Below are 11,872 nucleotides of genomic sequence, written 5' to 3'. Positions count from 1 at the left end.
TACAGGTGACCTTCTCATGTCAGGGGACTTCAGGGGCCCTGGAGTACCGTCTCCATAAAGAGGGAGACCCATATCCTGGGCACATGCAGACCCTGCTGGAGCCTGGGAACAAGGCTAAGTCGTCCATCCCATCCCTTGACTGGAGTCATGCAGGGCGATATCGTTGTAACTATCAAACTCCTGCTGGCTGGTCAGAGTTCAGTGATCCCCTGGAACTGGTGGTCACAGGTGAGGTCACTCAGGGGTCTCAGCCCCAGTCTTTGCTCTGAGGAAAGGGGTCCTGCTCTCAGATGTCTCCCGCCTCTCACAGCCCAGCCTTGGAGGACAGTGGGGGCGGTGAGAGTTCACTTAACACACTGCCTCTTCTCCTAGGATACCACTACAGCAAACCCAGCCTCTCAGCTCAGTATAGCCCTGCAGTAGCCTCAGGGGGGAACATCGTCCTCCAGTGTGTCTCAGGACACCAATATGACAGATTCGTGCTGAAGAAGGAAGAACCACAGGAGCTCTCCTGGACCCTGACCCCACAGTATACATATTCCACAGGGCAGTACCAGGCCCTGTTTTCTGTGGGCCCCGTGATCCCCAGTCAAAAGTGGAGGCTCAGATGCTACAGCTATAATCTGAGGAGCCCACAGCTGTGGTCAGAACCCAGTGACCCCCTGGAGCTCCAGGTCTCAGGTGAGGAAGCCCCAGCCTCGCCCTAGAATGACACTGGAACTTATGGCTTCTGAGACCTTCAACAGAGTGTGGGAACTGTGAAACCTAAGATACATAAGCCAAGGGGAGACAGAGAGAGTGAAGGCTGGGACTTCCAGGACGGAGATGGATCTTCCAAAGGGCTCCAGGGTCCTTCTGCTACCCAGGGTCAGCCTGAGAGTCATCTCTGAGTGTAGAGATCACTGTGCCACTGCTCAAAGAGACCCATTGACATGGCCCCTCCTTCCTTGCAGAGACTCACCACAAACCCACCATCAGGGCTGAGCCAAGCTCTGTGATCGCCTCAGGCAGTCACGTGACCATCTGGTGTCAGGGGATTCTCAATGCCCAAGAATATATTCTGCAGAAAGAGGGAAGCTCAGCACCCTGGGACACACAGATCCCAATGGAGCCCGGGGACAAGGCCAAGTTCTCCATCTCATCCATGACAGAGCAATATGCAGGGCGATATTGTTGTTACTATTACAGTCCTGCTGGCTGGACTCAGTGCAGTGACGCCCTGGAGCTGGTGATGACAGGTGAGGGAACTCAGGCTCCCCATCCCCCTTCTCTGCCAACAGGAAAAGTGTTCTCATCTTAAGGGTGTCTTTCACAGCCCAACCCTGGGAGACAATGTGGGAGTTCATTTAACATGCAGCCTCCTTCCAACCTAACAGTCCACAGTAAACCTCAGCTGTCAGCCCTGCCCAGCCCTGTGGTGACCTCAGGAGAGAACATGACCCTCCAGTGTGTCTCACGACATGGATATGGTGGGTTCACTCTGACCAGGGAAGGAGGACAGAAGACCTCCACTTCCCAGGACTCACAGTACTTAGCCTCCACTGGTCAGTTCCAGGCTCTGTTTACTGTGGGTCCTGTGACCCCCAGCATCGGGGGACCATTCCGTTGTCACGGCTATTATAAGAGAAGACCACAGGTGTGGTCACAACTCAGTGACCCCCTGGAAATACACGTCTCAGGTGAGGAAGCCGCATCATTGATGCAATAATTTTTCAGAAGCTAAAGCCCTGCTCTTAGGGGAGTCCCATGTGGGAGGGTGGCTGAAGGAACTCTTGGCTCCTGACCGAGTCCCACAGAGTGAGGCCAGTGAAGCCTGCCTGGCAGACTGGGAGCGGGCAAGTGCATGTCAGGAACCAGGTCTTCAATCACCAGTTTATCTTCCCCCCAGGGCAGGCCAAGGAGCCATCCCTGCTGACCCAGCCAGGACCTATCCTGGCCCCTGGAGAGAACGTGACCCTCCAGTGCAGCTCTGACATCAGCTACAATCACTTTGCCCTGTTCAAAGAGAAGGAAACTGGTCTCTCCTACAGTCCTGGCCAACAGCTGCAGGCTGGTCTATTTCAGGCCAGCTTCCCACTGGGCCCTGTGAGGGTCCACACTGGAGGCCGGTACAGGTGCTATGGTGCACACAGCCTCTCCTCAGAGTGGTCAGCCCCTAGTAAGGCCGTGGACATCCTGGTCACAGGTGAGGAGCCCAGGGCGTCCAGTTAGGGATCCAGATTCTTTACCAGCCCTGCTGGGGGAGTCTAGGGATTGGTGGTCAAGATGAGGGTTGGGGTGAGAAGGAGGAAAAGAAATAGAGACAGGGGAGCAGAGGAGGGACAGGGTAGAGAAGACAGAGACCCAGGTTCACAGAGACAGACCCTGGCGAGGTCTCAGCTGAGAACAAGATGACGCTGCTCACCATCCCTCCTCTCTCTAGGACAGCTCCCTGTCACACCCTCCCTCTCTGTGAAGCCAGGCCACACCGTGTCCTCAGGAGAGAATGTGACCCTGCTGTGTCAGTCATGGAGCCAGATGGACTCTTTTCTTCTGTTGAAGAAGGGGGCTGTCCATCCCCAGCTGTATCAAAGATCAAAGTTCCAAGATCAACAGTATAAGGCCGAATTCTCCATGAGTGCTGTGACCTCGGCCCTCAGGGGCACCTACAGGTGCTATGGTGCTCGAAGCTCATCCCCCTACCAGTTGTCACAGCCCAGTGCCCCTGTGGAGCTTGTGGTGTCAGGTGAGAGCACCCTGACCTCATGAGTTCAAAGGGTGACTCAGGAATCTGCCCCCAGGAGAGCCCTTGGCTAGGATGGAATTAGACAGCATAGGAAGACTCAGTCGGGATATTCACCCCTCGGATAGGCACAAGTCAACAGTAGTCCCTCAAAGAATACCCACCCTACCCCTTTCATTTGAATCTAGAAGGTTCCAGCTGGGCACCAGAAGGTTCTTGAGGAAGCCACAGGGCAGATGTGGGACAGTGAACAGCACCTAGGCCTCTGTGGTCAGATTCTGCCTCAACCTTCCCCTTTCCTCTTTCCCAGGATCCTCTGGGGGCAGCAGCACACAACGCACAGGACCCAGTTCCACAGCTGGTGAGTGTGAGGGGCTTCTGTACAGGGACTTTGTTCCATGCTGTAGACTATGGGCCCATCTAAGTCCTAGTTCCTGTGTTGGCTAAGCTTATGTCCAAGAGCCTAGAGATAAGAGGGACCCCAACAGAGACCCCAGAAGCCCAAGCCTTAGAGGCTGGACTATCAGAGGGACTGTCCAGGGAATAAAAAGGGGGTTGGGGCTCAGGCCAGAAGAGCAGCAGGGCTGAGGTGGGCAGTCCTCACTCTCACCTTCCCATACCACCATGAGGCCTTGAGAACCAGCCTCACTCCCATGAAATCAGGCCCCAAATTTCTAAATGAGGACTCTGTTGGAAGGCAGGTTCAGGCGGGCAAGAGACAGTTACGAGGTTGATGCAACCTCTTCTAGAGATGTTGAGTTGGACAAGCCCATCCCCTGGAAGGGTCTCAGTTTCTCCAAGTATAAAGGCAGTGGGCCCAGTGATGTTGACCTTTGCAGAGGTAAGGCATGAGGCCATATCAGGATATTTAGGCTCCTTTCCTCCGGCGCATGGTTGAAGGAACAAGGCTTGAAGTCAAACTCCAAGGGTTCAACCCCAACTCTGCCACTGGGTGACCTGGGGCAGGTGAACTAGCTAGTAACTGGGGGAAGATGATCCTGTGTTTCATGACTGTGAGGGTGGGAGGTGGTGAATGCAAAGACCCAGTATGGGCCTGGCACACAGTAAGTGCTCAGGTAAGCAGCAGCATCCCGCATTTATGATGTCACCTGTGTCCCAGGACTGGAAACGTACCAGAAGATTCTGATTGGGGTCTCAGTGACTTTCCTCCTGTTGCTCTTCCTCCTCATCCTCTTCCTCCTCCTTCTCCGACACAGGTGTCAAGGCCAACAAAGGAAGGGCGGTGAGTAGGATGCAGGTGACGTGGACTCCAGGGGGTGGTGGGCTCCCCCGTGGGCCATCCTAACAGGAGCTCAGGGCACCAGCCACAGGGAAAGCGGGAAGACTGGGCAGGTCAGCTTAGAAACACTTCTGCAGAATTTCAGACCAGAAACAGGTCATCTCGTGCAAATGCCAGGTATCCCGTGAGCTTTTCCATCTCCTCGGACATCCACACACTTCCCCGTGTGCTGCCAAGTTCCCATCCTTCCCTGAAGCTGCTGGGGGACGGGATCCCCATCCTCCTGGCTGAGATGCCTCTCTCTCTTGCAGCCCAGACAGAAGCTAACTTGCATCTTCCTACAGGGACTGCAGAACCAGTGCTAAGGGACAGAGGTCCTCAGAAGAGGTAACTCATGCCCAGGTACCCAAAATTCCACCAGCCTGCCACCCCTCACTGCCATCTGACACCCCATTGCCCCTCCAGATCCAACCCAGTCGCTGCCATCCAGGAAGAAGACCTGTGTGAGAGGAACAGGGCCCTAGGGAGGGAGATGCCCAGTGTCTTGGTATCACGGGGGTAGTAGGGAGGGTCCGTGGTCAGCACACTTTGGATCTACAAACATCAGCACACTCTCTGGTTCTCTGTCCCCATGTGGAACAGGGCAGGGATCTGGGGGGACTGAGAGATCCTGGGACTCTAGCCAGGAGACTGTGTGTTTATTCTGCCATGATAGATGCAGCTGTAAAGGACACACAGCCTGAGGACAACATGGAGCTGGACAGTTGGGTGAGATCCCTGTCCCCATCCACAGCCCTAAGAACACACAGCCAGGTTTAGTGCAGGGGACCTTCTCTGTCCTCCTCGCTCAGCACTCAGTGAACCCACAGCTGACCCTCCTTTCTGTCTCCTTCACACTATGGCTCACTCCTGGGTTTCCTGGGAACATGTGCCCATGCCCTCCTGTCCCCTTTCTGGCTCCTCTGCATCTGTGTGGATGTCAGCATGCTTTGGGGCTCTCAGAACACATGATCAAATGAGTCTCCACGTCCCCAATGTCCCCACATCCCACTCATTCACCCAGCTGTCCACCAGGAGCTCCGTCCTGACCAGGCCCCCTGTACACACTGCAGTGGGGCAGTAAGCAAGTTCCCACATGCCCTAAGACAACGTACAAATAGAGTGTGTGCAGTGTGTGTGTTTTAGGGAAAATAAAACAGAGAAGGGGTGGGGTGTGTGGGGCAGATATGGACAGTGGGAATTAGAAGGGGGACTCTGGAAAGGTGTCCTCTGAGGGGAAGCCTGGATGGAGAGCCCCAGGCAGACATCTAACAGACCAGCACATGCAGACACAGGATACAGCAGAGGCCAAGGTCCTGAGTCAGGATCGTATTTTTTCAACATGAGCCATGTAGCTGGAGCCTAGACAGCAAAGGCCACAGTGTTAGGATAAGAGGCCAGAATGTAGGATGGAAATCCCTAAAAATCCCATCATGAATGCCACAGTGGATTTAAATGTCTCAAGGATGACTCTGGCCTCCCTGTGGAAACCTGGCTGGAGCTCTTCAGGGAAGCCAGGACATATTGTCTCTGTCTCACTGTCTCTCTGATGCAGAGCCAGACTGAGGAAGGCACCCAAGGGGAGACATATGCCCAGGTAAATAGCTTCAGGATCCAGAGGGCAGGAGCTGTCATGTCAAGGGAATTCCTGGACACAAAGGATGGACAGTCAGGAGAGGACAGAGAGATGGACAGACAGGTGGGTCGTGTTTTCCCCAGGCCCCCAAGTTCCCAATACCAAGCATGTACCTTCCTCTCAATCTTGTATTCCAGCCTAATACATCCGAGGAGCCTCAGGATGTGACCTATGCCCAGCTGTGCAACATGACACTCAGACGGGGGACAGCTGCACCTCCTTCCTCCAAGGCAGGGGGGCTCCCAGAGGAACCCAGTGTGTATGCTGCTCTGGCCTCCACTCACCCACATGCTGTTCCCAGGGACACTGAGTAGTGACCCTCAGCCTCCCAAGATGGCTAACGGCAACCTCCAGGAGATTCTGGGAAGTTGTGGCAACCTCCAGGAGATTCTGGGAACTTGTGGGAACCTGACTGCTCTTAGAGATAATATCCCAAGCTTTTGAAATAAACTAAATTTCTCAATAGTCAATAAGTGTAATGAGAAACAAAACAGAAGGAAAGAATGTTTTAAATTGAATGATAGGGGTTGGAGAGATGGCTCAGCAATTAAGAGCACTGACTGCTCTTGCAGAGGACCCAGGTTCCATTCTCAGCACCGACATGGCAGCTGACAACCATCTGTAACTCCAGTTCCAGGGGATCTGATGCCCTCTTCTGACCTCCAAGGCATTGCAGGACACGGGTGCACTTACATACATGCAGGCAATACACATAAAATAAAATTTAAAATTAAAAAAAATAAAGTGACAATTTTAATGACAAAAATCACACATCAAAATGTGAAATGAGAAAAATAAGAACCATGAATGTGGCCTGCAAAGGGTCTGTAGGTAAAGGCACTTGCCACTAAGCCTGCCAACCTGAGTTGAATCCCCAGAGCCCCCATGGCAGGAGAGAACTGACAAGTCATCCTCTGACACACGCACACACATGAAACCACATATAAATAAATGTAAGAAAAATTTTTAAGGAACCATGAGTTAAAACAGGTATAGTAGCACTTGGGAGACTGAGATAGAATTGCCTTATGTTTTGTAGCCAGCCTGGGCTACCTGTCGAGTTCTATGACAGCCTGGGCTACAGGGTGAGACACTGTCTCAAACAGCAGCAGCAGCAACAAAAAGCCAGGTGTGGTAACGCCCACCTGCAATCCCAGCACTTTAGAGATGGAGGCAGGAGGGTCGGGAGTTCAAGCTCATCTTCAGTCACATAGCACAGCAGTAGAGGCCAGCCTGGGAAACATGAGACCCTGTCTTAAAATAAATGAAAAAACAGGCCGAGCATGGTGGCACACACCTTTAATCCCAGCACTTGGGAGGCAGAGGCAGGCAGATCGCTGTGAGTTCAAGGCCAGCCTGGTCTACATAGTGAGTTCCAGGTCAGCCAGGGCTACAGGGAGACCCTGTCTCAAAAACAGAAACAAACCATGACTGAAAGTTGGGTAGGCAGTGCGGGTCTGCGATCCCCCAAACTCGCTGCCCTCCTGCCTCAGGCTCCTGATGTATACAGCTCTACCCTCATTTTATTTTTTTTTACGATTTACTTTTATCTCTTTTATTTATGTGTATATATGTGTGTCTGTGTTGTACACCACATGTGTGCACGTGCCCACTGAGACCAGGAGAGGGTATTGGATCTCCTGGAACTGGAGTTACAGGCATAGTAATGGCCTGCCATGAGCTGCGTTTGGCAGCTCAAGTTTGTTGAATGGTGGGAACTGAAGCTGGGTGCTCTGCAAGAACTGGTATTCTTAACAGCTGAACCATCTCTCCAGCCCTGTACATCCATTTATTAAAAAGATAAAAGCACAACACTGTAAACATTTTTTTTTTGAGACAAAGTCTCACTATGTAGCCCTGGCTGGCCTGGAACTCCCTATGTGGACCAGACTGGCCTGGAACTCACACAGATCAGCCTGCCTTGGTTCCCAAGTGCTAGGATTATAAACATGACCAGCCACTATGAACAGTTTTATCCCAACATATTAGAAGATGTGGACAAAAATGTCAGATCCCTACAATGCTACTAAAATTTTTTATTGTGTGGAATTGTGGGCTGGGTGAGGTGATGCACACCTTTAGTCCCAACACCTGGGAGGCAGAGGCAGGCAGATCTCTGTGAGTTCAAGGCCAGCCTGGTCTACATAGTGAGCTCCAGGCCAGCTGGGGCTACAGGGAGACCCTGTCTCAAAAAGACCAAAAATAATAAATAAATAAATAAATAAATAAAATCTAAATTGCTCCACACACATTTAACACATTGTCACTAGAAATGTCTCCCCGTTGGAAATACTATTTCCAGAAGCTTTGCTGGTTATTTCTTCCTTACAATTATACTTTTATAAAATAGATTTTCTGAAACTAGAGAATGAGGAAACAGCTCAACAACGTTTATCAGACCAGGAATAATAACTAACAAAAATTTAACAAGGAAATTACAAAACAGAACAAAGAAGGTCTCTTGCATAACCTAGATGTGGTCACTTAAAGAAACTGAAAAAGAAGAATTAAGTTTCAGTAACAGTCAAAAATAAAACATTGCGACCACACAGTTTCTCTTTGGCCATTTTTCTTTTTTTTGTACTTTTTTTTTTTTTTTTTTTTTTTTTTTTTTTTTTTTTTTTTTGCTTTGGAAGGTGGGTAGCTTAAAATTCGAAATTTGCTGGGCCTGGGAGCACAGACCCGAAGTCTTGGCTACTCTGGAGCCTGAGGTAGGAGGCTAGAAACTTCTAGGATGGCTGGAAAGATGGCTCAATGGTTAAGAGCACCGACTGCTCTTGCAGAAGACCTGGGTTCGGTTCCCAGAATGCACAGGGAGACTAACAACTTTTCCATAATTCCAGTCCCCAGGGATGCAATGTCCTCTTTTGACCTCTGTGGGCATTGCACAACATGGGTGCAGTTACATGCAGGCAACATACACTCATACACATGAAATAACAGGAAGGCTGTGCCTGGAGCTCAGTGGCAGAGCTCTTGCCTAGTGTTCCCTGAACCCTACTTTCCATCCTCTGTAGGTTTTCTGTAGGATTTTTTTTTCTTTTCCTTTGTTATATGTTGTTTGTTGTACATCAGATATGATGTAGCCCTGGCTACATACAGCTGCTATGTAACTGAGGCTGACCTTGAACTTGCGCATCAGCCTCAGCTGATACTGAGCTTACAGGCCTGCGACAGCATCCTCGGCTCCAGGTCTCTCCCACTCCCTCGTTCTGTATGTCTGTTTTTGTGTCAATACCGGGTTGGTTTTGTTGCTGTGGATCCATAGTATAATTTGAAATTGGGTATGGTGATATGAATTGGGTATGGTGATACCACGAACATTGCTCTTTCTGTTTAGAATTAGAATACTTGGGGGGTCTTTGGTTTGTTCTCCTTGTAGCCCCAGCTGGCCTGGAACTTGCTGTGTAGATCACAATGGCCTCGAACTCACAAAGATCCACCTGCCTCTGTCTCCTTCCTGAGTGCTGGGATTAAAGGCGTGCATGTGCAGCACCACGCCTGGCTCTTTTTTTTTTAAGATTTATTTTTATTTATGTCTGTGTGACTGTATATGCACATGGGTGACCACAAAGGCCAGAAGAGGATCTAGAGCTGGAGTTAAAAGCATTCTCGAGGTGCCCAGTGGGACACTGGCTTCCAAACTCCTACCCTCAGAATAGAGCAGCAACCGCTCCTGACCGAGCCATCTCTAGTCCTTTTATTTTGTTTTCCTTGTTTTGTTTGGTCTTTTGAGACAGTCTTACTAGGTAGCCCTGGCAAATGTGGAATTATGTAGACCAGACTGCCCTCAAAGTTATGTGCAGTCCGGCCCCTGCCTTTGGAAAGCCAGGATTATAGGTGTCCATCACCCTACAGTTTGATTCTTTCAAGTTCTATGAAGAATGTCATTGGAATTTTGAGGGGGGATCATGTTGAATCTACAAATTGTTTTGGTTAATATAGCCATTTCACATTAATTCTGATCCATGAACATGGGAGGTCTTTCTACCTTCTGGTGTCTTCCATTTTGTGTGAGCACATGTGCATGTGTGTACATATGTGCATGTGGAGCCAGAGATCAACTCTGGCTGTCTTCCTCAATTGCTCTCCATCTTTTTTGGGATGGGAGAGGCAGAGACAGGACCTCTTTTTTTTTTTTTTTTTTGGCATTTTTTAGACAGTGTTTCCCTTTAACCCCAGCTGGCCTGGAACTCAGTATTTAGACAATGCTAGCCTCCAAGCCAGGACAGGGCCTCTTTTTTTTTTTTTTTTGTGGCATTTTTGAGACAGTGTCTCCCTGTAACCCCAGCTGGCCTGGAACTCAGTATGTAGACCATGCTAGCCTCACAGAACTCAAGAGATCTGCCTGCCTCTGCTTCCTGAGTAGAGCGCTGGGATTAAAGGGATGCACCACCACACCCAAATGACACAAGACCTCTTATTGAACCCAGAGCTCTCGTCCATTTGGCTAGGCTTGCTGGCTACTGAGCTCCAGGGATCTTCCTCTGCAGCTCTGGGATTACAGCAGCACCCAGCTTTTTAGCTCCACCGGTGACCTAAAAAGTGACTGATCATCTCCCCAGTTATTTTTCTTCACTGTTCCATCTCCTTGGTTAGGTTTATCACTAGATTTTCCAATTTCTAAGCAAGTGAAACCGGTGTCTTGAATTCTACATGGAAATGGAAATGGACCCCAAGTCTTCCCAGGTAACATTGTAGACCTCGCTGCAGCTCTGGGGAGGCTCTACCATGCACTGAAGGCCATTTCCAACTTCCTGCATCATCTACCCAACAAGCCCTAGCACACATGCCTGTGGGATAGTGATACTAGGGTCTTCCTGTTCACTCCCACTGGTCTCCCCTCAGCCTCAAGTTGGCGCTTACCCTGAAGCCTGCGCCTGCACCAGAACAGGTGACAGACTTGGAGGGGTCCCAAAATCTAGCTCCTTCACCCAACCTTTGTTGAGAAATCAAACTCCTTGAAGAGGGAGCAGCAGGCTCCCACCACACACCTTTGCACTGGAATCTTGGCAGCGATGTCTGGGGTCTGTTCTCCATGTTGAAAGCTCCTCAGCTTATTTCCAGCCCTGACCTCTCCCTAGCACCTGTATACCTACCAAACTGCCCCGAGCCATCAGCTGCCCATGTTCTGTTACCCATATATACCCCCTCCTTGGCATAGATACCCCAAGTATAGGACAAGAGGGAGATCTGGGAGCCCCTAACCTGCCTCCCCAAACCCCAAGGCCTTCCCCAATACCTGGCTCCAAAGCCAAGCCTCTCTGTGTGGGCCCAGTGAACACAATGCTCACTCGAACAAGACAAACTCTCCAAGCAGACTGCAGAGGGCCCAAGGGAGCGTCTGCATGTGTGTAAGGGAAGGGCCTACTACTTAACCCCATTATGCTCTAATGGACTGGGCATCCACTACCCCAAACATGTCTCAGCATTGGAGCTGACCACTTGACTGGGATTCCTAGGGTTATCAACTCTAGTGAGGCAGCTGTTGCTTCAAGAATTGCTCAATTTCAACCACTTCCCATCTAACCCAAACTTCTAAGGCAGAGGAAAAGGGAAGCCAGCCTCCCTCCTGACCATGAGTACACAGAAGTCCATATTCAAGTTCCTTAAACGGCCCTGGCCAAAGACCCTAGGACTCAAAATTGGAGTTTGGGGGCTGGAAAGATGGCTCAGCAGTCAAGAGCACTAGCTATTCTTGCAGATGACCCAGGTTCAGTTCCTAGCATCCATACGGTGGCTAACAACCACAGGATACAACCCCTCTTCTGACTCCATGGGCAATGCACAACACAGGGTGCACTTACATACCAGGCAAGATACTCATACACATAAAATAAAAAAATAAAAATTAAAAAAATAATAATAATCAAAGCTTGCCAAATGTAAGCCATTCTGCAAACTTTCAACCAGCCAGGTTCTGAGGCCTTGGTTGCTAATGACTCAGTGAACAGCTCAGTATCAAGGCCTGAGGTCAGGTTGGGCAAGACCTTCCCTGCCTGTAAATGACTATGTGCCACCCATCCCCACTGCACAAATAGCTGGGCTGTGGTCTGAACAGAGGTTGTTGCTGTATTTCCACTGTGGTCCTAAGATTTCTGGAGGCTGCTTACAAGTATCTGGTTAACAGCACTCTGGCTCCTGAGAACATCTGAATGTACCAAGTAGTGCAGAGGCCTGGCCTATACTCAGCAGGGCTTCTTCCCACCAGAGGGTAACACCAATAAGTCAATTC

At 50.3% G+C, this 11,872-nt stretch overlaps 1 protein-coding gene across 3 annotated transcripts; it reads left to right on the top strand.

Moving 5' to 3' along the window:
* The first annotated feature begins 7 nt into the window (after positions 1–7).
* Positions 8–6,115, top strand: LOC103729706 (leukocyte immunoglobulin-like receptor subfamily B member 3). Of its 3 annotated transcripts, none has more exons than XM_029560927.1 (13): positions 8–228; positions 373–681; positions 954–1,238; positions 1,377–1,679; positions 1,889–2,185; positions 2,423–2,725; positions 3,033–3,083; positions 3,843–3,965; positions 4,307–4,349; positions 4,428–4,465; positions 4,678–4,730; positions 5,557–5,700; positions 5,775–6,115. In XM_029560927.1, the coding sequence occupies exons 1-13, from the start codon at positions 84–86 to the stop codon at positions 5,949–5,951; spliced, it is 2,271 nt and encodes a 756-aa protein (XP_029416787.1). In that variant the 5' UTR covers positions 8–83; the 3' UTR covers positions 5,952–6,115. The 3 variants fall into 3 exon arrangements, with proteins under 3 accessions (XP_029416787.1, XP_017652267.1, XP_029416788.1); XM_017796778.2 differs by having other exon boundaries at positions 4,274–4,349; XM_029560928.1 differs by lacking the exon at positions 5,557–5,700 and having other exon boundaries at positions 4,274–4,349.
* Positions 6,116–11,872: the final 5,757 nt, after the last annotated feature.

The sequence above is a fragment of the Nannospalax galili genome, unplaced genomic scaffold, assembly GCF_000622305.1.
Source record: "Nannospalax galili isolate Female #2095 unplaced genomic scaffold, S.galili_v1.0 scaffold632, whole genome shotgun sequence".
Taxonomy (NCBI): Eukaryota; Metazoa; Chordata; class Mammalia; order Rodentia; family Spalacidae; genus Nannospalax; species Nannospalax galili.
The sequence above is the reverse complement of the archived record's forward strand: the minus strand, read 5'-3'. Positions and strand labels throughout refer to the sequence as shown.